Source organism: Ruditapes philippinarum, unplaced genomic scaffold (assembly GCF_026571515.1).
Source record: "Ruditapes philippinarum isolate M1 unplaced genomic scaffold, ASM2657151v2 ctg1323_1_1_1_1, whole genome shotgun sequence".
NCBI lineage: Eukaryota > Metazoa > Mollusca > Bivalvia > Venerida > Veneridae > Ruditapes > Ruditapes philippinarum.
In genome coordinates, this window is record NW_026863126.1 from 70087 (window position 1) to 97476 (window position 27390).

Sequence of the window (27390 nt, forward strand, 5' to 3'; positions counted from 1 at the left end):
AAAGGCCGAGAATATGCAAACGATACAACCGTGGTTGTATTACCCTACACACATAGTGTTATCAATTAACGCTAATGAGACGTTAATTTGAATATGAGTTACAATTGCCTCAATATCATTGTATAAATGTTTTGAAAATTTGCCATTGAGTGTTAGTTAAATGCAATACTTATCGCTTCTTTAACTTTTACCCTGTATATGTTGAAGCACACGAACAAAATTATATGAATATTTTGGAACTTCCTATTGATTGTTCTCACAATGAAATACTTTATTTTTCAGATGGAAACCACGCTCCAGACACAGCTTAAACATTCTTTAACCGAATTTTACGTGACAGATACGTTACTTGGTACAACCTGGGATAAAGTACAAATTGAGGTAACATAATTAGTTTTCAAGATATTAATATATAGCATTTTCTTTTCTCTTAGCCGTTGAAGAAAATAATATAATATATACATATGAAAGTTAGTTTTGAATTTCTTCTCAGAAAACATCGGACAAAGAATTTTTATATTGTTTTATATCTTCAACTTATGCATCGGTCTATTTTTATGTATGTAAAACTTAGAGAAAAAGGAAATGACGTACTTGCATTTACCATGGTGTGTATAATAGCTTGACGTTCGAAAACATTGGGACCAGAGTTGTTAGTCAAAATTCTTGAGCAACCATTTTTTCGTGCACACAGACTTCGTTTGTCACTGTTACCACTGTTTAATCGTAAGAAACTACGAAAGTTGTTTGACCTTTTGGTCTACTCCTACTCTATGTATGTTTGTAACGGAAGACGGACAAAACCCCACCAGTTAAAATCCCACCACTCAAAATTTTATAGAGTGAACAAAACCCCACCACTAAATTTTATATGTAACACATGCTTAGATGGCCATAGGTGATAAATTATTCATGTTTGTCTGAATGAAACGAAAGAAACGGCAGGAATATCTATATATTATATATAAAACGTAATAAATCTGATAAACAATTATACAAGTGAATGATGTGATATGGTTATCACATTGTTTTATTGACATTTTTTTCTGATAACCAAATGCATCTTAACTAATTCAGCTTGAGTGTTGCGGTGCTACAGGACCTGATGATTATAAAACTAGCCGCTGGAAAAATGAAACAAGACCGGAAGTAAGTTTTTATTTTATTTTGGAATACATTTGATTCTTTCCTGACCTAGGAAACCGCAATCTTATGTACACTTAATATATGTAAAATTGCTTTATGTTTGACTGTATTTTAATTGATTAATATTAGGATCAATGTTTTTATCAACTTTCATTTACAAATATATTAAAAAGCGCATTATTTCAAAAGGAAACTTATCTTGCTTGCATCATCTTCCGTCATGTTATGAGGTCTTTTAAATTATAACCCTATCCTTTGTGGACACATGGCAAAAAGATCATTTCCACCTTTTTTGATTTGGTGTTAAGTCACATCGACACTATGCAGATAATAAGGCGATTTTCATAGATCAAAAGCTGAAACCTGGTAGAACGTTAGATCGCATGAAACATTCCCAACATGAAATATTTCAAAATGGCTGGTAGGAAAAAACCAACAGCGATGAGGGCAAACTGGTTGGAAGTCAGCGATCTTAACCACTCGGCCAAAGAACCCCCGCCAGTAGATCTTGTCAACATATTGCAAATAAGACGAATTTTGTTGAATTTATTGTGACTTGAGTACGCAAATGCCAATATACTAATTGCTATGGTGACTTTGTCTATTTATAATTTGTTTATTTAGACAGATTATCCGGACACTTGCTGTGTATTAGTATCAAAGGATGCCGACGTACCAGAACCTTCAAATAAACTTCTATGTCACTTTGGGACTGCAGGATTCTATTATGAAACAGTAAAAAGCTTCAAATTTTCCAAAAAAAAAAAAAAAATAGTGCTCCAGTGATGATAAATATCACAATTTCCTCCAATACAAAGACAAGTCTTATTTCCAGTCAGACCAGCATTTTTACTATTTGCTGTTAATTATACTTTGACATTCAAATGTTTTACAATGTACGACTCAAAATTCGAGATTAGATAAATAACGTTAATATAATTTTGGGCGTTTTTGAAAAGATAACATTTTTGTTTTCATTTTTCGTAATGTTTTACCATCTCTTTCAGGGCTGCTATGAAAGAATGCTTGGCTGGTTTAAAGACAATAGTGTTTATATAATAGGAGCTTCGGGCGCTATTATACTTATAGAGGTAAAACAACAAGATCAACAACAATAAAACATCAATAAAATAATAATAAATTCATCATTCATCATTCATTCATTATCATTACCATCCTTATAATCATTAACGACAGAAGCGAAATAGTATGATTTAAGATACGTGATTTCATTTGTCTAATATGTAGTACTGATTAAAATATTTCAACATTTGAAACTATGAATTTTCGAAATAAGCACTTTTATTGATGGTCATGACTATTGTAAATGTTACATACTAAGACATAGGGTAAGAACCATAAAGTAAACAATAAGAATAGTTGCAATTGCAAATAGTCGTATGTCTGTTTGACATACGAACTGATCAAATCATTACAATTTTACCGTCATTTATACAGTAAAGAAAAAGAATTGAGCCACCTCATTTCATTCGATACCATTTACTTCAGCGTCTTACTTTATCAGAAACTTTGGCAGCATGATTTTTTTTTGCCATAATGTAATATATATGTTTAATTGGCTGTTGTACAAGACAATTGCATTTGTTTTGGTCCTTTCCAAAATACTCCACTAACGAAATAGAATAATGTAAATCAACAAGGTGTTCCGAAACTACACCATTTAATATATGATGTGGTAGACTTTGTCATTATTTTTTCTTAAAATTAACGGTCAACAGGGCACATTTGATATAAGAAAATATTAATAAAAGTAAAATGAAATATATGATAATTTCTTCACAGTCTCTTTGTAAATATAAAATAAACATGTTTGACTTCACACAAAGTAGATATGTCATGTTTAAAATTCTACAAACTTTAGGTGGTCACAATATCAGTGTTTAATGGCATCGAAAAACTGATCAACTTTATAAAGTTGACTTGTAACAGGGAACGCAGCTTTCCATACATAGTTTTTAATTCTTTATTCAAACGAGAGATATTCAGTAAGAATTTCATAGATTTCAATAAATTTCTTGATTAAAATATTTTCCTCAAGGATAAGCATAGTACATGTATATCTTTAACGTTTATGAATATACGTTTTTTTTTCTTTTCTAGATAGTTGGTTTCATCTCAGCATTTGTTATTTGCAAACAAGGAGTCAAGAGGAAAGCCAGAGAAGCTAAACAACAAACAAACAACAATTGCTGATTGAACATTACAAACAATGGAACAAGGTGTTCAAATTCTCACAAAGGAAATATCCCCAGCTGGTTCTAGGACAACAGTATGACAGGCGTGTAATATTGTGCTAAATGTACTTGAAACATAGGGACTGTGTTATTTTATATTTTTAATAATCATTTTATTAAGAATAAGTAAGAGTTTGTATAAAAATGGTTTACATTGTTAAAAGCATAGATCTTTTTTATCTTTTAAATTAGAACTATTACGGTATGTAACAAAGTTGTATATATCTAAAAAACCAGAACAAGATCCATCTGCAAAACAGTATTCTAACATGGTAACAGTGTAAATATTACTTCCTAAAGTAAAACTAAGGCGTAGATATACTATTCCATGCTGACAAAGAAACGTTGACCATTGATGTAATGTAGCGTCATGTAGCATCAGCTCTGAAGTCACCAAACAAAATGACGTCACGTTAACTATTCTGTGAAAAGATGTTAAATACAGCTTCATAAATTGCCTTTCCACAGAAAATCCTTTCACACGCACACGGAACAAAAGATATATCGAATGTTATACAATGGTAGTGCCTGGTTTATCTTTCAGATGTTTTATAATTTATAACTCCAACTTAATACATCCATATCTGAAGTAGAACCACAGTTTTATAAACGTTAGCAGAATGTAACTTGTCGACATGTTTTAACACATAAAACTGTAAGTATCAGCATTATAAGAACCATTGCCCAATATGTCTGAAAATCGAAAATGATTTAGATTGGTGTATAATTTATAAAAAGAACACAACGTTGGTTGAGATTAAATATTGTTCTTTTTAATATATGAACATGAAGTGGAGCGGATGTTACAAATACAATAATTCATATATAGTTGACAACAAAACGGACATTAAAAGGCTATTAAATTAGCATTGAATGTAAGGCAAAACTAGATCAGCTAACAACAAAAAAGATTTGACAAAGCCGGAAAACAGTTTTAAAGAACTAATTTAAAAGTTAGGATATTCGCTTCTGCCCTGACAAAATACTACATAGTAACACATCCACGAGTAAGAAAAGAAGAAAAGAAAAATCTTGATACTAAAAAAAAAGAAACGAAAAAAAAAACAAAACAAACAAACACAAAAAAGTAGAGGAAAAAAAAAACAACACATTCTCTGAAAAAAAAGTTATTATAATTGAAATGAATCATCTATTAAGACGATGTAGGAAAGAAAATAGCAATAGGATAGAATAAAAATCATTTTACAAAAGACGTAAAAAACAATCTAAAAATCCATGTATAAAAAGAAAAAAAAAACACACAAATTAAAACAACCCACATAAAATCCAAATAAAGAAAAATAAACAAAATGACAATACACAAGCAATTAATATAATCACAAACTATCACATTTTGCATTAATGAGTGGAATATAAAAATCTGGAAACAAAGTGATCCCTCGGAAGTATTAATAACAACAAAATTGCATGGTAATTGCAGACTCAGTTTGATTGAGTCTGTACATGAGGGATAATGAATAAGCGCAACATCCCCCACGCCCTAGCACCGGCTTGAGTGGTATTCAATTCTATTCGAAAAACTTAAAAGTGCTGGCATCAATGATCCCGAAGGACCTGAAAAATATCGCTGAGTTAATTACACTGAAAAATCCAGGTCTTCTGCCTTTAGAATTAATGTACATGTGCTATAAACATATATTGTATGTTTAATGCAATAAAATCATTTGAGTTGAGTTGAGTATTAAAATACTTGTAAGTTAAACATCACGTGTTCTGAAAGATCAGAATGGTGTTATCAAGTTATCACATAAGAAAGGGAACATCTAAACTAATACTCTTCATTTTTAAATGACAAATGTAGTACATGCTCCCTCCTTCTTCCGTTAAAACAAAATAACAAAACGTAAAAAATCTATACTTAATATCAACATATCCAAAGCAATATAAATTGTGATATAAAAATGTTACCACGAACAATACAATACAATATATATATCATGCATAATTGATTTCTTCTTACAAGCAATATGTCAACTACATAATGTAAATTTAGTTCGGTATCTTCTTGTAATGTTTTATTTGTTTGTTTGTTTGTTTCATTTTACGCCTTTTCCCAACAGTATTTCAGTCATATAGGCGGGTAGTTTCCTAATCATCGTTCCTTGAGAGTTACACCAGTACTAGACTACCTTCCTCCGTGCTAAACTACCAAAGTATCTCCCGGGGATCGAACCCACACCAGAGAGGGAACTGGATTAGAAGGCATCGACTCTAATCCCTTGACCACGGAGGCGGTCATTTCTTGTAATGTAAAACGGTACTAGCAAAATATTCAAATCCTCCTCTGCAATAGGAACCTACTTTGAAATATTACAAATACAAACTCTTTTGTAAATATATGATGTATAGTGGTATTACTGGGAATACATTAAGGGATTCAAACGTTTAATATAATAACACAAATGGTATGAATTTTGTACGAAACAAAACCTGCACTATGTACTGTAATAAACAGTTAGAATGAAAGCATAATAGAGATGTATAAGAATTTATATTGTTCTTTTACTGTTGGCTTTACAAAGTACGATTCTAAACAAGTACATCAAATGGATCATTCTTACCTGGTTCCAGCTATTTCTTTATCAGATTAAAGCTTAACATTCGCACTATGGACGCTAGTGAAAAAGTAACTTGAAATGCAACATTAGGTCGGAAATTACAATACTAAACTGACAAATAAATTTTTTTTAGTTGAATACAACTAAACAAACTTCAAAATTCTGTTTTGCTGTCATATGAAAATAGAGAATAATTTTACTGCATAAATTATTCAAGCCTACATGTGGTATTTATCACATACGGTTCGATAAGCTTATTAGAAAATTTGACTAAGACTTGCATATTTATATAATACGATTAATATTGAAAACGAATTTCCTGAATATTCATTTTATGTCACGATTATATTTTATTTGAGTACAAGTATCTAGTTTCAATCTTTTAATGATACACTGTGATCTCATACACAATAAGGAGAATATCATAGATAATTTATGGCGGTAATTGATGCAACATACCTTTAAATAAATGAAATTAAACCGTAGTTATTGTCAAGCAAAGATTTAAAATAAGATTAGCCATTGACACATAACGTATGTTAGTATATCAGACAATTACGCACAGTACATCACATGTAATGTAATATGAAAAAGTAAATTGATTTCAGATATGAATAGGATTTTCATAAATATTATAATAATATATTAAATTCGAATGCCAACACCAGTTCATTATAAATACAACTCATTCAGTTGTAAGGCCAGTAAGAGAAATTTCCTTATAATAAAACTTTCATACTCTATTACAAAATCCGATTAATGGCACATTTAACTTCAGAAATGAATATGAGTTTGCCTTTGTAGAATCTGTGTTTGATAATATTAAAAAAAAAAATTATAGCATGTTAGAGATAGATGCTCTTATCATGCTAAAAAATAGCAAACCGTAAAAAGTGGTAGTTTGTATTCCATACAGAATACAAATAATACAATAAAATCATACATTTAAAAGAAGCAAAAGAAGATTCAACTACATGTACAATATTGAGCGAGCAAAAAAAAATCACAATTCTAGTTTATGTTCATATGTCACAAAGGTTTATTTATCAACTGTTCATTCTTATTGGAACAGTATGATATATTCTGGGTACGCTTGAGTATCGTTATAAATCACAAACTCTGATGGATTAACACTGTCGTCACAGGTCGAGTTGTATCTAAAAAAGATATTAAAGATTGGTTGACAAATTTACTAAAAGAAGAAATATACTCCCAAGTCATGTGACTATAATCTTTAAATAGGACAAAGAAAAATGTGACTGAAATATAAAATATTTACTAGGAACAGTAAATACTGAGCCGTATTAATCGAATAGATATGGACTAAAATTATTACTATAATTTGAATTATTAAAATGCAATGCGGTAACTTTGTTTCCCGTTGTTTACAGAAAGCAATTTAATCTTAGCGTCAAACATATTCCCTGTTTATCTTTGTGTCAAACATTTTTGAAATTGATATAAAACAGTTTATTTATAAGAAAATGAGCACAAGGAGCCAGTCATCATTAACAAATGTTTACCTATCGATGTTCGAGCCAGGAACCAGTGGTGCATAACGTTCTTGATACCCCTGCTGCACAGCTGTTGTCAACCCTGTAAGGACCTTGACCTGATACACCCTCTTTAAGCCGTTTTTGTCAGGAGGTGAGTAAAACTGTGCAGTGGAATAGCTCGATCTTACAGCAAAGTATACACCCATGCCATACCACACATTTTCTGCAATTTGAAAAAATAATCATATTTAGGATCAAGTAGACAAAAACTTGTTATCCCTGGCGACAAAATTAACATAACAAAGTGATTAAATAATCGTACAACTTAATAAAAGAACTTAACGTTTTATACAGCAGGTGACATACACGGTCAAATATACCTCAATCGAATTCTTTTCGGCATTTCCTTGTATATCTATATTAAGAATGAACTATTTTTACAAAGATGAATAATAGACTGAAGTGCCGTTGCCTGCTACTTGATATTGTTTATATGCAGCATTTTCTGTCTCATGTTAACGAAATAAATAAACTTACGGAAAGTGAGACCAGCATAACTTCTATTGAAGCCGTTGAAGGTAATTGACTTTTCTTTATCCTCTTGAGTACCATGCCAAAGAGTACTTTCAATCTGTAGCCCGGGGTTGTTTACATGTTCCGTCTCCAACTGCTCCTTTTTGGTCTGATATTGCTGGTATAATGTGCGATTCTGAATTCTTCGTATCTATATATATAGAGGACTAAAATATAGTATATTGCACACATATTTCTTTTATACAAAAGGAGCACAAATAAATGCTTCCAACAAAACTATTGAAATAAGACATCAGGTGCCCCTCCATATATAATTTTAATCTTTTGTAGGTTTCACTTCACCAACCCACGTTTCTCTAGAGACACCGACCCTCTGTATGCTGGATAGCTATTCCAAAGTTTCTAGCGGATTTAAAACCCGAAGCAAACGATTCGGCTTACAAGACCTAAGCTTGATGGCTTGTGTGACTTAAGAAAAGGTGGTAGCATGATATATGTTTACAAGTTTGACATGGTGTAGGTTTACTAAAATAAAAGAGGAGAAAAGCTCATAAAAAGTGATACTTCAATTACTAAACAATGTCATAAAAAAGTCAACATCAACTGGTATGTGTGTAATGGGTTAGGACATTTGTCAAAAAAGTACTTATGATAACATACAAAGGAGGGTGGCGGTCTATTGGTTAAGGTGTCTGCAATTTAATGGGCTTTAACCCTTTTTTGATCACGACCACGTTTTCTAAACGACTCTTATTATAATTAGATCAAATAATGTTAGTTGAAAGAATTTGTATCGCTTTCAGCGTAAAAAGATATACAAATTAGAAAAGTCAAAACAGTCAACCTCCTTTATAATCGTAACGTTGTATCCATCGAGTGTTTGTCTAAAGTTAGCTTCAACATCCTTGTACTCTTGGTCAGTAGGTTTTAGTGTGCACTCTTTCAGGTTTTCAGAATCTGCCATCCCTTGCCATGTTAATGGTAATGCCTTTATAGTGCCTAAAACATTTAATTAACGAATATAGTCTTAAGTAGATATACCGACCTAAAGATCACTATAATCACGCAGTTTGTATATTTGAAAGACATATAAACCAATCTTGTTTATGGTTGTGACTACGATTGATATCAAGTCATGATTCGTGATTCTTTCAGAAAAGCATCATAATGAGCCGTGTCATGACAAAACCAACATAATAGGTTTGCGACAAGCATGGATCCATACCAGCCTGCGCATCCGCGCAGTCTGATAAGGATCATGCTGTTCGCTTACCAACCCTATTACAAGTAGAGAAACTGATAGCGAACAGTATGGATCCTGATCAGACTGCGCGGATGCGCAGGCTGGTCTGGATCCATGCTGGTCGCAAACCCATTATGTTGGTTTTGTCGTGAAACGGCTCATATTTTGACGATTATAAAAGGACTCCACTGTAACATGACGAGACTGGAAATATTTTTTCGGTAATTGTACACCACTTAATGTAGATCTGGATAAATGATTTAAGAATCATTCCCTCGCCACATTTTCCAAAAATAATCACATTTATTGTGCAAAATGACCAAGCAATTTTCACTCAAATCGGGTTACGAATCGAGCAAACAATCAATATCTAATTTAAGTATGTGCCAATACAAAGAAACTTATATTTAGAAAAGAAAGAGAAACATTGTTTTAAATATAATCTTACCTTCTGTCAAATCTTTTCTAATTACTTTAATAGTAGTTGCTTTGTCTTTTTTCTCTTTCACATATTCTTCCATCTGTGTAAAATCAACTTCATACATCTTTTCATTGACATCGCGAAAATCCTTCTTCGTAGCTACAATATGAATTAATTAGAATTTATTGCTTGTCAATGCGTAAAAACGTTGAATATACATTGTGCTTCGTTGAGCCATGCTATTTTTGTGGTCACAAGTGTATGTACACATTTTGAAAATGATATTCCTTTTAAAGCAACGCAAAAAAGTTGATAAATGAAAATCATAGACTAAGGTTCACTGAGTATGATCATGACAATGAAAATAACCTCTCATGCTTACCCACTATCACCTATCACCGGCTTAAGAAGAAATTAATTTTCAACACAAACTGTACTAGGTAACATATTTAAAACAATATTTTAAAAAAGTAAATAGCATACGTTTTGGTCATAAAACACTCATATGCTATCTTGTGAGAATTCGGAAAATAAACTACAAACCGTTTGTTAGAAAAGCATCTTCAAGAAGATACTTGATGTGTCCAGCATAGGGAACCCATATTTTTCCATTGTCTTCTGTGTAGTACCATTCAATTGACTGCATGCATTCAGATATAATTCAATTATACTTGGTAATTATACATTATATATATTTATATATATTTGTTGAGTAATTCAACATTCAGCACATCTCGGAGTGTTTCTTAACGATAGTTTTTTTTTTGGAAATGGTTTCCAGCATAATGTACATAATATAATAAAGTATTTTTAACGATTTCTCTGTTTGTTATTATGATTCCTACACAAAAAAATTGAAAATTAATTAAATACGTCATTCATATTTAAATTAATTTTTAAGGATTCGATTTAGAATATAACTAATCAAGCTTTACCTGGTAAACTATTTTTCCAATGTTGATTGATGTAACCTCCTTTCTTCTATTATGTAAGTACTGAAGAATTCTTTCGTAACATTTAATGACACCACCACCCATACCTCTTAGATTAATTTTTCTGGCGCCTGTGTCAACTACAACTTTGACATGATAGTCCTCACCCATTTCTTCTATATTTTTCTGAAGAAAAAAAATTTGCAATGGTTATGAACATCTGTCAATGCATATTTTAAGGGTTTTCAGTGTCAAAGTGTCTTATTGGTTTTGCCTAAATAGTTACATTGAAATGATTACGCAAATACATTTCTGACTCCGTTTGCTTTCTCCAACTAAGTCTAGACAAAATAGTTATACATATATGTTATTGTGCACAAACACCATTTTGTTGTTTACATGTTCAGACTTATCATTGATCATGAAGATAGCTATTCAAAGAGATGAAAATCGGTTGCATACATGTGGTACAGAAGTAAATTCCTGATACATAGGTAGACTTTTATAATCATAATGTTATAAATATTTACCTTATGCTTTGCTTTGTCTGCAATCACAAGCTCCAGATCATCATAGTGGCCATCCTTTTTCAATTCTATAGTTTTATGCCTGGTTTCCTTGGTTACTTGAGCTTTTATACTACGAAAAGCAACATCCACATTTTTGGAATCGTCAGAGATAAATTGTATGAGAACGAAGTCCCTCCTTTTTGATGGTATAACGATATCTTCATTCATCTTTAACTTTGGTTTAACATCATCTTCGTCAGCATCGTCGTTTGCAAATCTTACACCTATAATATAAGAGCTAAAGTTACGTTTTTTTTGTGATAAAACAAATAAAAACACCCCAAAAGAAAAGAAACATATCCTTTTCTCCGCTCCTAAGACAAAAGCGCCCCCAAATTCGCCCTTAAGATAACACGCTCCTCCCAACAACAAAAATATAGAAGAAACTTTATACCACATATTTCATGCAATCTTTCTTTGATTGAAAAGCATGTCGACTTTATTTTGTAACATACAAGAAAAATATACACACACTTACATCAATTAAACAAAAGTACCACAATTAAAGCATGTCTACAAAACAATTTTAATTTTTAGCAACAACAAGAAACATATAATCTTCCATAGGATTTTCCTTACGAAGTTAACATACTGAAAGAATTGAACCCATCACCGAGAACAAAACAACAAAAATTATTTCACCTTTGGGTTTTGGAATTGCTCCGCCTTTCATGAAGACTTGCAGCTCGTCTACAAATGTCTTAAAAAGCAAAACATGTAGCTTTAATATCGTATTATAAAGAAGAAATATATGAAGGGAGTTTTGACTGAATATTGTCATAATTATATGGAAAAAACAATCAGTAATATAACATCTACGAGACTTTTGTCTAAATGGGTTGAAAAGGATGTTTAACATTATTGTATTGCTCCTAAGTCCATGCAACTGCAGAAGCAATGGAAGGTTCAATAAAAGCAAGGAAAGTGACATGAGCTAGTATAAGTAGAAGTTTACTTTTAAACATGCTTCATTTGTTACTCGTGATTATCAAACAAATGGAATAATCCTAAATATCTGGAAACAAAGCGATCCCTCTCGGAAGCATTAATCACAACAAAATTACATGAAAATTGCAGACTCGGTTTGATTCAGTCTGTTCATAAGGGATAATGAATAAATGCAACATTCCTCACGCCCCCCTAGCACCGACTTTAGCGGTATTCAATTCTCAACAATTAATAGTGCTGGCATCAATGATCCCGGTGGACCAGAGAAATATAACAACAAAAATATAACATCACTGAAGTGAAGAACGGGTCAACTTATTGACATATGTTTAATAGTACGTTATTCGTATATCTATATGATTGAGAATTATCTTTGGATGATGCCTTGCTTACTATATTTCTTTTAAATAAGAAGATTGAAGCTTGATTGCATAAATACAGAAATTGATAAAGTAAATATTTATGAAATAAACTGTTCAATTTTAACCCAGGTTTTCAATTCAGATAAGCTTACTTTATTGATGTCTTTTGTGGCTGGGTACAATACTAGGTTGATGTGGCATTTCACTTTAGTGTTGGCTGTGCCGAAATCATGAACAGCTCTGAAATTTAATGTTAAAAAAAACAAAATCAGTCATCATTTAACATTCGGATGTCAAAACTTCGAATGGTTTAATGAATGTCCAATAAAGTTCGTGGAAAAAAAGTGACAATATCCATGAATTAATGGTTGGGCATAACACTAATTACTTTTACAAACAATTGTTAGACCGTATAATCATGGCATTTTTGAGCTGTTAGTGTTATAATGAAATATAACATTTTTTTTTTTACATAATACATACTTAAACAATATTTCTGAGCTGGACATGCCTCTAACAGTGATCAATTTAACTTGAAAACCATCCTGTTATATGTCTTCAAATAATTACCTGTAAATACCACGTGCTACTTTTCTCGGATTGTATCCTGCCCCACCTGATCCTATAGAAGGAACCGCAATAGATGTCAATCCACTCTGTTTCATTTTCTGAAGACAGTCGTCTAAACAGTTGCTTATTGTCTGAAAATAAACAATATAATAAATATATTTATAAACAAAAACAACAAAAATAATAGTATCAAAAGTAAATGTATCTATAATACATTTATAAATAAAATATTGATTTTGTTGAGAAATATTGAAGAAATAAAATGCATATTTTCATTTCCGTATTTTCGCTGTATTTTTTATTGTACTATAGGGAAACATATTTTCCGTATTTTCGCTGGGATCTTGCCGGACTACTTTCTTTTTAATTCAGCAAACAAAATTTACGGTATGTATAAGAGAAAAGTTATATAATAAACATATATTTTTTCTATATACGAACTTTATTATATCTTGCGGATCATTTATATCAGATATGAATTATTAATGGCATACCACTCAAGGAAAATAAATCCCGTATTCATAGGGAAAAAAAACTGAGATGTCGTTTAATCATTACAAAATTCAAATTATAATTGTAATCGTCAGTGTATAAAATCATGAATGACACAATATAAATGAAATATTATATTTTAATGTGTAAATTTCACCCCGAACATTAGAACACATGACTCATTTTAATTTAAAGAAATAATCTTTCATCATAAAATACAATAAAAAGAAAATATAAAAGCCATTTTCATAATTGGTTTATCCATGGTTTCCGTTTTCTTTGTATAACTTTACAAATACACATTGCACATTGGGCATGACAAAAGAGTTTTTAAAGCATAAATTTAAAACAAAGACTGGTTTTCAAGTACACGGCGGATACTGCAATGATAAATTGAAGCCGAAAGCAAGTATCCATAACAATATGTACACTTACTTTCCTTTTTATTGAAAACATTTTTTTTTAATCTTGAAAAAGAAAAGGAAAAAGGAATTAAGGGAATTGCATTACTTTCGCTATCCTTACAAATATGATATTTTGCTAATTGTAATGACTTTCGACTTATTTATATACCTTTATCACTAATGATTCTCATATAAAATATGAATAACAAAATCAACTTGGAAGCGCAGCATTCAATGACCGCATCCCCCCAACACTTTACCACCGGCAAGGAGCCCAGCAGAACACACAAAAGGACCGGGCATATGGAAAAAACCGACGGGATGTCATTATAAAACAGAAATACAAAAAAATCATAGAAATATATTCATGGTAATTAAAGATGACAAAAAGATAATGATGAAGAGGAAGGCTGCCAGAAGGACGAGAAAGGGGTAAGGAAAGAATAAATTAAAAAAACTCTATAAAAGTCTAGCGTTAAATGACGACAAGGAGACATGTCAAATACCTGTTCTCCAGTAGCGTCTTTCCATGTTGGCATGTAATAGTGATACACTTTAGAACAGTCAAGGTCATAACCCTTTGTCTCAACAATCATACCGGCGCTCACATTTCCTTTAAAGCTTTCACATTCCTTCTTTAGTTCAGGACCGGCTCGTTTGCAAAGTGAATTAGGAATGATACCATTGAGATTCGGGAAGCTAGTAGTTGTATCTAATATGACATCGGCCTAGAAAATATTGATCAAATATAAGATCATCACAGAGGAAAGTGACCCTTTTAATTACCAGCCTGGAAAATCTTGATCCAATAAAACATCGTCAAGAAAATATTGCTATATTATAACATAAGCTTAGAAAACATCGATCTAATACATGTATAATAACATCGTTCAGAAAATAATGATTTAATGTAATATCAGCCAGGAAAATATTGAACTTATAAAGCATCAGCCTGGATAACACTGATAATAAGTGGTTCAAATTAATATTTTCGGTATTTATGCAAATGGTATTCAACCAGTAATTATGAAAATTCTGAAAAAATGAAATAATGAAAATCAATTACCATGAAATATGTTAATTTTTAAGATTTGATCATGTTACCTAAAACATATCAATCATCAGAAGAGAAACGAAAAAGCAGTACATTCATTGATACCATCCATGTATACAAACAATTTATAACATGCTTTTCGGTGATTATAGAAATATATCAGTGATATAAAACTGGTAATTTCACTGTTTTAAATTTAAGCCCCTTACGTTGTTTCAGTGAAATACCAGGGTGCACAGTACTGGGTACCAACTTAATAACGTGACGTCGTAAATGACGACACGTTGTATTATTATTTGGCGCGCTTTTCATTCAGTATTACGTTTAATGTCTTTTAAAAACGTTTCTTTGCATATAATTAAAAGAAAATTTGTTTAGTTATGTGTAACATCGAAATATATTTCACCTTGTGAACATTTTACTCATGGCTGCGCCACTCGTGAAATATACATTTTGGTGCTCACTCGGTGAAATATATTCTGATCTTACACTGAACTAAACAATATCCTCTATTTAATTTACACAAAATTATTGAACAGACATAACTTTGACTATGTGAGAATTGTAAGCAAATACGTATTTAACCTAAACAAATGATATTTAGAAATCAATGGAAAAATATCAGGCTTTAACTTTTTTTAACATAACGCAAAAAACATCATCCATGAGAATGCTATTAATGGTTTGTTTTCGCTGAATAGATCTAACCTTTGCAAGTTCAAGGTTCCCGTATGTTATTTCAAGAGAGGTAGAAGTGTTTGGTACTTTCCACAAATCTTCTCCAGCTGAAAATAGTTTATCTACATTGAAATGATTAATTTTAATCGATTCGTGAAAACAAACATTAAAAGCTAACAAATCTAATCACTTCGGCAAATTGAAAAAATATGCTTGTTAATGTTCTCTTTATTATAAATAAACTGTAAATTATAAAAAAGGTTGTAAACCTAACTACATAATAAACCTTTTTCGTTTGCATGTTAGTGGCTTAAACTGAAGAATCTGACGTATAAACATGCTGATAAGAATTTCACAGCATCAAAAATAGTTCTCCAAGCTTTTACTTCATAACACGTTTTCAGATTCCAATAGATGACAATGTGATGAAAGCAATTTTCTGAATAACTGTATATATTTCTTAAAATAATAAATTTAATAAATAAGTACCATTTTGAACTTGGACATGGACTTGCTTTGATTCAGCAGCCTGGGAAGAAGGGGCTTTGATGTGTGTAAAGAAGTTTGCTGCTTCTTGTGAGAATACCTAAAAGTTATTATGGAAAATAACACAATTTTATTTGTAAATTTGTAATTAATTATATCATTATTATGAACTGAACATAAGTTATAAATATATGAAAAAAATACATTAAGTAAGTGCTAGAAACCATTTATGATATTAATGATTATTATGTTATAACTTCTATAACTTTTCACAAATATTGACTGAATTGTTTAACTTTTCACAAATATTGACTGAATTGTTTAATTTTTCACAAATATTGACTGAATTGTTTAACTTTTCACAAATACTGACTGAATTGTTTAACTTTTCAGAAATATTGACTGAATTGTTTAACTTTTCAGAAATATTGACTGAATTGTTTAACTTTTCACAAATTATATTGACTGAATGTAATATATCAAAACTGATATTTTTGTGCTTATAAAGTTCACGTTCCCTCTAAAGTTAAAATAAGCTGTAAATAAATGCAAGTTACCTGACATGTCTGTTGGGCTGGACCATACATTACTATAACTATTATTTTCAGATATGATCTCTTTTGTTTGAAGAAATCTTTAATCGCTTTAAACATCTGATCTGCTGAGACTTGATCAGGGTATTTAAACCCTCCAGTTCCAAATGTAGGCATAGCAATAGATGATAGTTTCTCTTTCTCTGCTTGTTCAAGACACTTACTTACACCCTCATATACCAACTGTTGATTGATGAACATTTACAATAAATGTACAAACTGTCGATTGATAAACACTGACCATAAATGTACTAACTGTAGATGGATAAATATTTACGATAAATGTTCTAATTCTCGATTTATAAACATTGACAATAAATGTTCTTACAGTCAAGTGATAAACATTTACAATAACTGTATTACCTGTCGATTGATAAACATTTAAATAAATGTACAAACTGTCGATTGATAAACATTGACCATAAATGTACTAACTGTAGATGGATAAACATTTACGATAACTGTTCTAATTCTCGATTGATAAACATTGACAATAAATGATCTTACAGTCAAGTGATAAACATTAACAATAAATGTACTAACTGTCGATTGATAAACATTTACAATAAATGTACAAACTGTCGATTGATAAACATTGACAAGAAATATTTGTCTTACTAGCAAATACCTTTGCATTGGCCGGAACATAGTCCTTGAGAACAACATAAAATACTTTCTTGCAATTAAGATTGCCAGGTTTTGTTACTGCAACGCCATTGTTTGGATAACTTTTATAGCATCTTTTACACTCTTTTTCTATATCAGGACCTCCTGCTTTGGAAATTGCACCTGCTATAGCGCCATTCAGGTTGGGAAAAGATGAACTTGTACATACTAAAGCATCAGCCTGTAAATGTTTATAATAACAAGTAATATTATCTAGAAAAACGAAAAAATTTTCAAATGTTCACAATATAGCTGTATTCTGAATAATGAAGAAACTCTGAGAGTACTAAAAGTAAATAGAATAAGTAAACACTAAAACACTCTTTGATTGAATTTGCTCATGTACAACTTTAAATGGTTCAAAGGAGACACTAAGTTACATTCTAAATGCAGAGCTAAATTCATATACATTGAAAACTATTACAAATTCATGCCTTTGTATTTTCGATACCCCCAACTTCCAAGTCAACAATGACCCCGCCACTACCATCAATGGCATACGAGCCTTCATTTTGTTTGTTCGCTGCTTTTCTTCTATGGACAGCTGATCCTGGTCTCTTCGGGGGCGCTTTTGTTGCTGTCGTTGCTGTTGCGCCTATTAAGAAGAACAATTTGACAAAGCTAAGCAAGCACTATTGTGCTACTCTTTTGTATCAGGAGGTAATCTATTTTATATTTATCTACTGTGACTAATAGTTGTAAAAACTCATGATAACAAGACCCTTTATGAAACCTTTCGTATCCAAAAATGAAACAGCGTAAAAAAACGTAAAAAAACTTTTAATAAATGATGTTCAGTTTGTGTATATTATAGTGTATAAAGGTACATGTATACATTGTATCTGATGATATATTCTATAAAATAAAAGAAGTGTCAAATTAATTTGTTTTCATAACCTTGCGGTAATATCTTAAACAATTGTCTTAATTCTAAAATGTTCTACGTAAAAGATCCCAATCAATATATAATCCTGCTATTTTAACAGGTTTGGAGATGATTTAACTCATGCCAAAATTTCTTTTTTTGAATGTTTTTGCAATCATATAAATCACAATATGAAATATAATTTTCATAATCCTTAGTAGCAAATCTATATCTTAATTTTCTTTCATGTGAAAGCCTTTTACCTTAAAAAATAAACAAACTAAAACGAGATTTTCACTTTATAAAGCTTTGAAATTCGAACAGAATTCCTATTTTGGTTTTAAGTCTTTTAGTAGTTGTAATCACATGACATAAAATGCATTTATTTCTCACCACATTAACATGTTCATGCAAAAATGGCTAAGCAATCTAGGCAGTTCATGTTAATTTCAGTACTTTACATATTCCATTTTACGCCCAATTATTTACATTTTAATATGCTAAGCAAACAGAGAATACATGAATTACGGTTTGACACTTGTTAAAAAACCTAATGCAACTGAAAATGTCTCTAAACGGAGGGGTAATGGAGATCTTACCATTTTTTATTGTTTGTGTACCATCTTTTGCGTTTAGCTTTTCCTCTATATCAGCCAATAGTCTGTGAGGCCTTTGATTGTACAACTTCTCCAATGTTACCTCAAATGCCTTATTTAAATACCATATATTATTGTTTTAATTTTACTTAAAAAGAAAAACCAAGTTATAGCTACTCTTGTAAAAATGTAATTTATGATTTCTTACTTAAAGACAAACGTAAACAATAGTTTTTAACTTTGTCATATTTATAAAAAAAATCGTAGCTAATAAATTAAATATTCTTTTATTTTTCGATTTGCTATAAAGTTTGTCTAAAGAAAATACTTAATCATATGTGGTAACCATGTTAGTTATATCTTATATATGAGATATCAAACAATTGTTTGATGAGAATGAATGCCATACCGATGTGTTTATAATATCTTTTTCATAGATAACCACTAAAACCTCTCTGAGGGAACATGTGAGATGGCTTTGCATGAATTCACCGATTGTTCTTATAAATGTCACCGCTACTTCATCACCAGGATATTGACAATCTGCTGTCCCTATTGTTGGAAATGCTATAGAACTTCTTTTTTGTCGAACTGCTTCATTAAGACAAGTTATTATGTAACCAGCTAAAGACTGAAATATAAAATATCCGTTTAGAAAAGTAATTTGATAAACATCCAATGATTTTAATGTAATGTAAAAATCTGTAAACATTACGAAAAAAAAAATACTAGCTGGAGACTAAGACGTAAAATGTAAAATGTACGAGTAAAATGCCTATTGGTTTGTAATAAAATTTTAGTGTTTTATGAATTCATTTATTGTGTTATTTTTAAGTTAAGGAATGCACTTTAATTAAAATTTAAATGATACTAACATCCAGAAATCAGTGATATTGAAACTATTGGTCACAAGGAAGAAATATTTTCATAACAGTGCTTCAGTATCTCCTTTCCATATACTCATTTGATAAAAATACATATTTAATAGAAAGCAAAGAGGTTTTGAACTTTTATTATTCGTTAAAGTGTTCTAAATTTAACAGGAGAAAAATGAAAAATCTTACACTGCATCCGGTTTTTTTGTCCCAAACTTTCTCGATTTTGATATGATATATTTCATTGCAGGGTATCCGTCCTGAGTCAGTCCTCACAAGTGTTCCATTTTCTACATTTCCATCTGCATTTATTTTCCTAAATTCCCTCGAGCATTGATTTTCCATGTCAAAACTTGCTCCTGCTGCATATTTCAAGCTGTCACTTACTTTTCCCGATGGCCTTGGCGCTGTTGAAGTGGCGTTTACCAATACCTCAGCCTTTTTCGAATTAGATTTAGTAAATAAACTAACATTTGGTACAGTTTTTTTATTGTCAACGAAAAAAGTTTAAAAATAAAAGAACAATATCCGATTTCTCATTTTCATTTAATTTTTGTCAACATAAGTTTAAAACTAACACCATTGGGTAATCAGATATATAATACCTCATTAATAAAACAATGTGCGTTTACTTTAACCTAGCTATGCTAGATAAACGGTTATAAAAGAAATACTGGAAAAGATTACTCACCGTTGTTGTGTGTAGCTCTCCCCAACTTATCTTAAATTTGGAACCACCAGGAAGAGGTAATGTTCTTGAACCCGATCGAGCGAGGTTAAACTTCTTGGATAGAGCAAAATTTGTCATCGTTCCTGAAGAATTAATTAATTTGATTTCCTTAACCAACCACAATGTATATAAATCGTAGATCTAAGCAATATTATATTTTTCCCTTTAATCCCTCATATTTTGCCCTCCATTCAGTTGTAACTATTAAGTTATCCTCAGTTTTTTAAGTGTCTGATTGATTTAATCTATATGCGTTCCCTGTCACGCCTTATTTGCCATTTCACTTAACTACTCCCATTTTTTAATCGTGTTTCTTTTCATGAATTTCTTACAAACATATGGATGGTGTAAATGAAATACCTTTGCCGACACCTACATTGCTTACTGGAAGATGAAAACAGTTGTCGCCGAATATTCCTTGCATTTGTTTCTGAATCGTTCTAACAACATCTGGATTTGGGTCGTAGAAGAATATCTCACGCACATTTTTATTACTTTTTAACTTATCATGCATCGTCTGTAACATTATCTGCAAAGATCAATTACTATTTGGAAAAAAAAAGAGTTAACTTTAAAATGAGACAGATTTAAATGAAGGTTTGACTGGATACATTAATTGAAGTTTTGTCGATTTGATTTTTTATTTACTTTTCTTGAAAATATGTAAGAAAACAATGCAATAAACAAGGTCTGCGTTTATGAGTTCTTGATCTAGAGAGAAAATAGCCTGGATATAGATGAATTCATTTTCAGGACTTAATAAATCCCCATGTACATAAATAGTGTATATAAAGTAAACATTTTCGTGTAATGTACAATTCTTGAATAATATTTATCTAAATACAAATCTTAGCATTTCCGTGACGGTTCGAGGAAAAACAATTGGCTGCAAGATTATATCAGAACTTGTTAATAACTGAGATGTTGTTAGCGTTAAACCTTACAACTTGAAAATAACTGACTCTTAGATAAGGATCAATGTGGATCACAAAAGCATAATATCAATTTTAGTAGGTTCGTAATAACCGTAAAGAAGGTGTATTAGTGAGAGTCCTTCAAAGGCAACGAAATAACAAACATTCAAGCCTATTATAATTATGAGTATAACCATTGGCTGAAATGTTGTAACTATACAAATCCGTTGAACATGCTTTACAAAATGTGTACGTATATAATCAACTTGCTTGTTACTTATGACTTGTTAGTATATTAAATCATACTTACGTTTGCTGCAACAGGACGAGGAAACCCGTAGATGCCACCACTTATCAAAGGCAATGCCACGGAGCGAAGTATGAACTCTTTATCTTGATTCATCGCTTTAAGAATATTCTCAACAACTGTTCCAAGGACTACATCCTCATCGTGATTTCCACCTTCCCACTTTGGACCAACAGCATGGATGATTCTTTGGCAAGGAAGTCGACCAGCCGTTCCGACATAAATTTCACCTGGCTCAAGTTCGCCATTCATTTTGATGTAATCGGTACATTCATCCTGAATAGATTTTCCTCCTTAAAAGTACATTAAAAAAGAAAAAAAGATAAGCCTTTAGAACGTTCAAACGGCAAGATTCAGTCAACTGAGTTTAACAAATAGTTGAGATTGCTGACACATTTTATTTTCAAGAATAAAAAATTGGCATGCGATTTAATTGTGTTGATTCAATTGCGATTGTTACCAAATATTTTGCTTAACCCTCGATTGCACAATTTCATGAAAAATGATTATTGCGTTTATAAAACGTTTAAACACTGTAGCTATGGAAGATGCTTACCATGTTTAACAACTTCTGCAGCTAGCCCACCTTTGTGATTTAATTGAGGATTGGCAGCATTTACAATGACGTCAACAGGAAGATTAGGATCAGTTAATGATCCTGTCCCTACAAAAAGAGCTTGACCAGAGTCAAGATGAACAATGCAATGCACGTCTTCATTCTTCATTTCATACTGGGTCGCAATTCTAAAATCGCATTTATGCTTTTCAATTTCATTCAATAAAAACCTTTCTCCGTCTCCGTCAGCAAAGTAATCGTGAATGCCCTCTTCTTCTATATGTTTCCACGAAGCATGGACCTTTTTTGCATCTTCTTGAACAAACTTTTTAATTTCCTTTCGAAGAGCAGCGTTCCCTTTCACCTTAAACGTCCTCTCTTCCGAGCTGCTTTCAAACACGTTTAATTGATGACCACTGTTTTTTATTTTATTACGAATTCGTTCTAGTGATTTCTTCTGTATAAACTTAACAATGTATGGTGAAACTTGAATTTCTTCGGTTGTAACGAGCAACGATTCTACTTTTTCTTTCAGATCATCACACACTGGGCCGTAAAAGTCTTTCCCGCAAACAATATGTATCTCTATCTTTTCTTTGGATATTTTAGAATCAAGTACAACATAAGGGCTGTATTGGTCTCCGATTCTTTTTAGTTCTGCTTTAATAAGTCTTTCGTTTTCCACTTTACCTTGAAATGTGACATCACTTTCAAAAATAAGCGTCATAATAGTGTCCTCAAAAAAGTTTAAATCTGACTGATCAAGAGAAAAAATGTGAAGCATGTTTTTCTCAATCAAATAGCCACATCTCTTTCCTTTGTCTTCTGTACTTGCTTCAATTTTATCACGCATTAAAGGAGTTGCCAAAATATCAGCTGCATCTTTTGAAGAAAATTTGGATGACTTCAACAAAATCTGATTTAAGATTTTCAAGATTTCTATCTCCGCTGCAGCTATCATTTCTTCTTCACCCTCTAGTTTGATAACCCCAGCTTCTGGTTTACAATCAGCAGTTACACCTTCAACCATTTCATTCAATTCAAGGTGCGAAAAGGCTGCTAGTTTAATCTTGTCAATGATCTTCATGTCTTTCTTTACCAGTGGTTTTGCGGGTTGAATAGCATCAATTTCGTTTACAATATTTGTTATGACCTTGTCGTCAATATGTCCAACAATAGTCAATCGATACTGCACAGCATCCTCATCGATAAGGATATTGACAGATGGAAACCTTACTAATATGTCCTGAACCTCTTTCCAAACGCCCTGAGAAAGAGTTTTCCTAACAACAAGTATATCCGTAAGAATGTCTTGTAGTTGCTTTTTTACTCTATTTTCCCATTCTTTGCCATGTTCCTTTCTTTTAGACTCATGCACGCATTCAAACTTTAACTTCACTTTGTTTCCATTTTTAGACCAAAGGACTTGAGCGCATGAAGCTTGAAAACGATGTTCAATTTCGTCTTTACAGAATTCCTTCATAAACTTCATTTTCATGTGGTCAATATTTTCGATTGTAACCGGTTCTACTTCAATATCATCTGAAACAAGTGGCAGCATAGGGACTATTTCTTCGTAATATGGTTCTAAAACAAGTACATTCCCTCCTCTAAATTTTTTGAATCTTGGACACATTTGACATGCGCGTTTAACATCTGAAACAGCAATGTGACAAGATAATTCAATGATATATCTTTTTTTGATAAGGTAAGTCAAGCGTCTGATTTATATAAACGTTTATTTATTCATTTCATATAAATATAGTCAATAAATTAGTTCAGTATTTGTAATTTATCAAACTTAATAGATGATTAAATGCCTATTAAAACATGTTGAGTATTAGAATAATAGATTGTAACCGATTAATTGGAATAGAAAAATACCATCAGCTGTTTTCATGTGCAGTACGCAGACTCCGTCTTTTGGTTTGAAATACTGATCTTGAAGGTCAATTTCGTACTCAAAGTGTACCATATTTTCATTCGTAAAGAACATGTATACATCCTTCTTCTTCGCACTGGGAGGTAAGTTAGACACTTTTACCATATGTGTCTCAGGTACCACGTAAATCTTTATGATCTCCCAAAATGAGTTGCTTTTCCACTGATTGCGTAAGAAATTCACATCTAAAGCCAAATGAATGTTTAGTTGATTAGTGTATATTCATTTCTCCCAGTTAATTTCTTATAAATTTGATACACTTAATAAAGGATATTCGGTTTAGCTGCTTATATGTTTTACTTTCTTTAAGCGGTTTTATCAGACAAGATTAATCATCATTCAAGCAATGTACACCTTGATATCTTTCTATTTGTAATTTATGGTTTAAGTAATTTATGGCATAATATAAAAATGTTAATATCACACATTCAAACCTTTATCGCTATCAAACTGTAAAAGAGCTATTTTCTTGTGAGTACCAAACTTAATGATAGGTTCTTCTTTGGAATTGGCTTTGATAAACGTTTTAAGCTTTTTCTCCGTCACTTGTGTTCCTTTCTCATCCCATTCCACAATAATAAACTTCCCCTTACTGGTCTCTACAATAAAGGAAATAACAAAACTTTATGCTCTATTGTTACATTATGCCCATCTGCGGGTAAATGTAGTGAACATATATATAAGTCAAAATAAAGTTAACTTTTACCATAATTCCTTTCAATTTTATAATTCTCTTCGCATGAACTATTAATAAACAAGTGGTTCAAGTTAGTTCTATTAATATACATCGGGAGCTGTAACATTTAATTTATGGCATCGTCACGGCATGTACATTCCGTATATACTACATTTAATACATGTAAACTTTAAAAAGCCTCGGTTACCGAGGATGAATGTATGGCTGTCTTTTAATATTGTGGGCAGATTAAACATTTTCCAGTATTAACTATAACTAGTCAATCACTACAATAACAGTCAGTCTTTTGAAATATATAGTTAATTCAGCTCAACTTAACAATGACAAAATATGCATAATGTCGCTCTAAAATATTTCTTTTGTCAAAAGAAAACATTTTTGTCCACTAAATTGACTGTACGTATTGTCAGTATGAATTTACATGTATTTCAAACATAGCATTGACATTTACTTTTATAAAAATACTGTAACTGATAAAAATAACTGTAAAATTTATATTTACTTACCAGCCATATTGACTATTATTTATTTTCTCCCTGTTTAAATCCAGCATTTACATTTTTACACCACAAAATATAACATTGATCTGACTTGTTCAGCAACGCACTTTTTCAATGTTTAAGACAAGGAAGTTAATATTTTAAAGATCTGGTTTTGAATGGAGATCAATATTTTATACTTTAACGAGACACTTAAAATGTGCTTTAAATTAGGTTCTACACTACATAAATTGAAGTTTAACAAACAAATCAATGTAGATAAAACAGCTGGTTTATAAATAATTTCAGCAAAACAACTGTAGATATTTGTCAGTCATTATCATTACAGAACGGAATTTAAAGAGAGCGCGAGTCTTTGTTCCTTTTATTGATTTTTCTGAAAATCTAACAAATAACGAAACAATTATATCATTTGTAAACAAAAAAGAGCTTAATCAAGCAACTGGCAATTAATTACAATTACAATGACATTGCCAATTTTCAGTTAGTAAACGGGCTAAAGATATCGCTTTTAAAAAGCGTTATGCCTCTTATAAATTATTTAAATCGAGTTGTATTCATAGATACATATATACATACATATTCATACATTTCTTAAAGTATTACTGTAAGTTTTTCTTAAGTTTGATTATTACTCGTCCAGAGCGCTGGCTTTAATTGAACGATTAAATTTTTGCACAGTCGCATGTAATACTTTTTAAATACATTTCAACTTGATTAAAAATAACTCTTAGAACAAAAGCTAAAAAAAGTAAAAATTATAGAAAAAGACGATATGTAACGACTGTGGATTTCGCATTGTGTATATTTATTTCTATCTGCTACAAACACTGAATTTTACAGAAATAACAGAACTTTGTTTCTTCAAATAACGTTTCAAATTTTTATAAATATAAAACCGAAAGTATCAAGAGTGTAATTTGTTTTTTATAAAAGATCAAAAGGCAATCATGCATTAAGTTATATTGTCAATTGGCGTCTACTTTTTATTCAGTCAATAGATATTCTTTATTGATATGCGTTCAAGCCATTCATGTGCAGTATAATACTATGCGACTATAATTCGTTTTTAGATGTTAAAAAAAACTTTTTGATAGTAACGGGCTTCAATTCGTACAAGTACGTCTTATACTATTAGTTACGCAATTATCTCCCATGCAATATTCTTTATGCATAGGTATGTATTATTTTACAAAATTAAATTGGCCGCGCGACCAATTTAATTTTGTAAACAGGTATTAATAAACTTTAACCAGCTTAGTGTATAAACAGTCGATTTACTAGACTGATTAACAGTTTGCCGATTTACTAAAGTAAATGTGTTACGATTCATTTGAAATACTGCACGAGATAGCTTAGTCGTAGCCACGAGATTCTGTGTCGTGGCCACGAGTTACTAAGTCGTGGGAACGAGATAGCTAAGTCGTGACCACAAGTTAAATAACCAATCAGATTACACCATTTATATGAATTTCCCTACTTAACTAGACATGTGCTTTAGTACAAGGATGCCCCTACTTCACCAGCCTTGACATAGTATCCCGTGGCCACGACTTAGCTATCTCGTAGCCACGACTTAGTAACTCGTGGCAACGACATGGTATCTCGTGGCCACGAGATAAATTAAAACACACACATGTCACCTTTGTGCCACCGTATAATCCACTCAACTCACGGACATTCTTTTTTTATATCAATACCGTTCGGATTGTGTTGATAGCGTTCAATGTTTAAAAACAACGGTAGTGTCTTTTTATGATTGCGATAGTTTTTATATTTCATTCAAACTTTTTTTCATTATCAAGTATTGGCCAACCTTACGATAAAATTCAATAAAAAATCAATATTTCAGCCGAACTTGACAGTAAAAAAATAGGATAATGTCACTTTAAAGGCCCAATAATCCCCCACGAAGTAGTAATTTTGTACTCGATGGTCATAAAGGGGAATCATCTTTAGTTTATTTTGCCTTTTGATAAT

The 27390-nt window shown here is 31.4% G+C and overlaps 1 protein-coding gene across 1 annotated transcript; it reads right to left on the reverse strand.

Moving 5' to 3' along the window:
* Positions 1-5211: 5211 nt before the first annotated feature.
* LOC132721209 (protein mono-ADP-ribosyltransferase PARP14-like) lies at positions 5212-25620 on the reverse strand. The gene is made up of 27 exons (XM_060705473.1): positions 25417-25620; positions 24648-24812; positions 24156-24398; positions 22272-23927; positions 21719-22008; positions 20855-21023; positions 20456-20577; positions 19954-20202; positions 19299-19520; positions 18893-19001; positions 17863-18023; positions 17391-17609; positions 16727-16945; positions 16173-16269; positions 15714-15790; positions 14458-14679; positions 13056-13186; positions 12638-12725; positions 11818-11875; positions 11137-11399; positions 10610-10792; positions 10218-10314; positions 9702-9833; positions 8855-9009; positions 8014-8200; positions 7504-7699; positions 5212-7137 (listed from the first exon to the last, which is right to left on the reverse strand). Exons 1-27 carry the CDS (start codon positions 25421-25423, stop codon positions 7041-7043), a joined length of 5814 nt encoding a protein of 1937 aa, XP_060561456.1. The 5' UTR covers positions 25424-25620; the 3' UTR covers positions 5212-7040.
* Positions 25621-27390: the final 1770 nt, after the last annotated feature.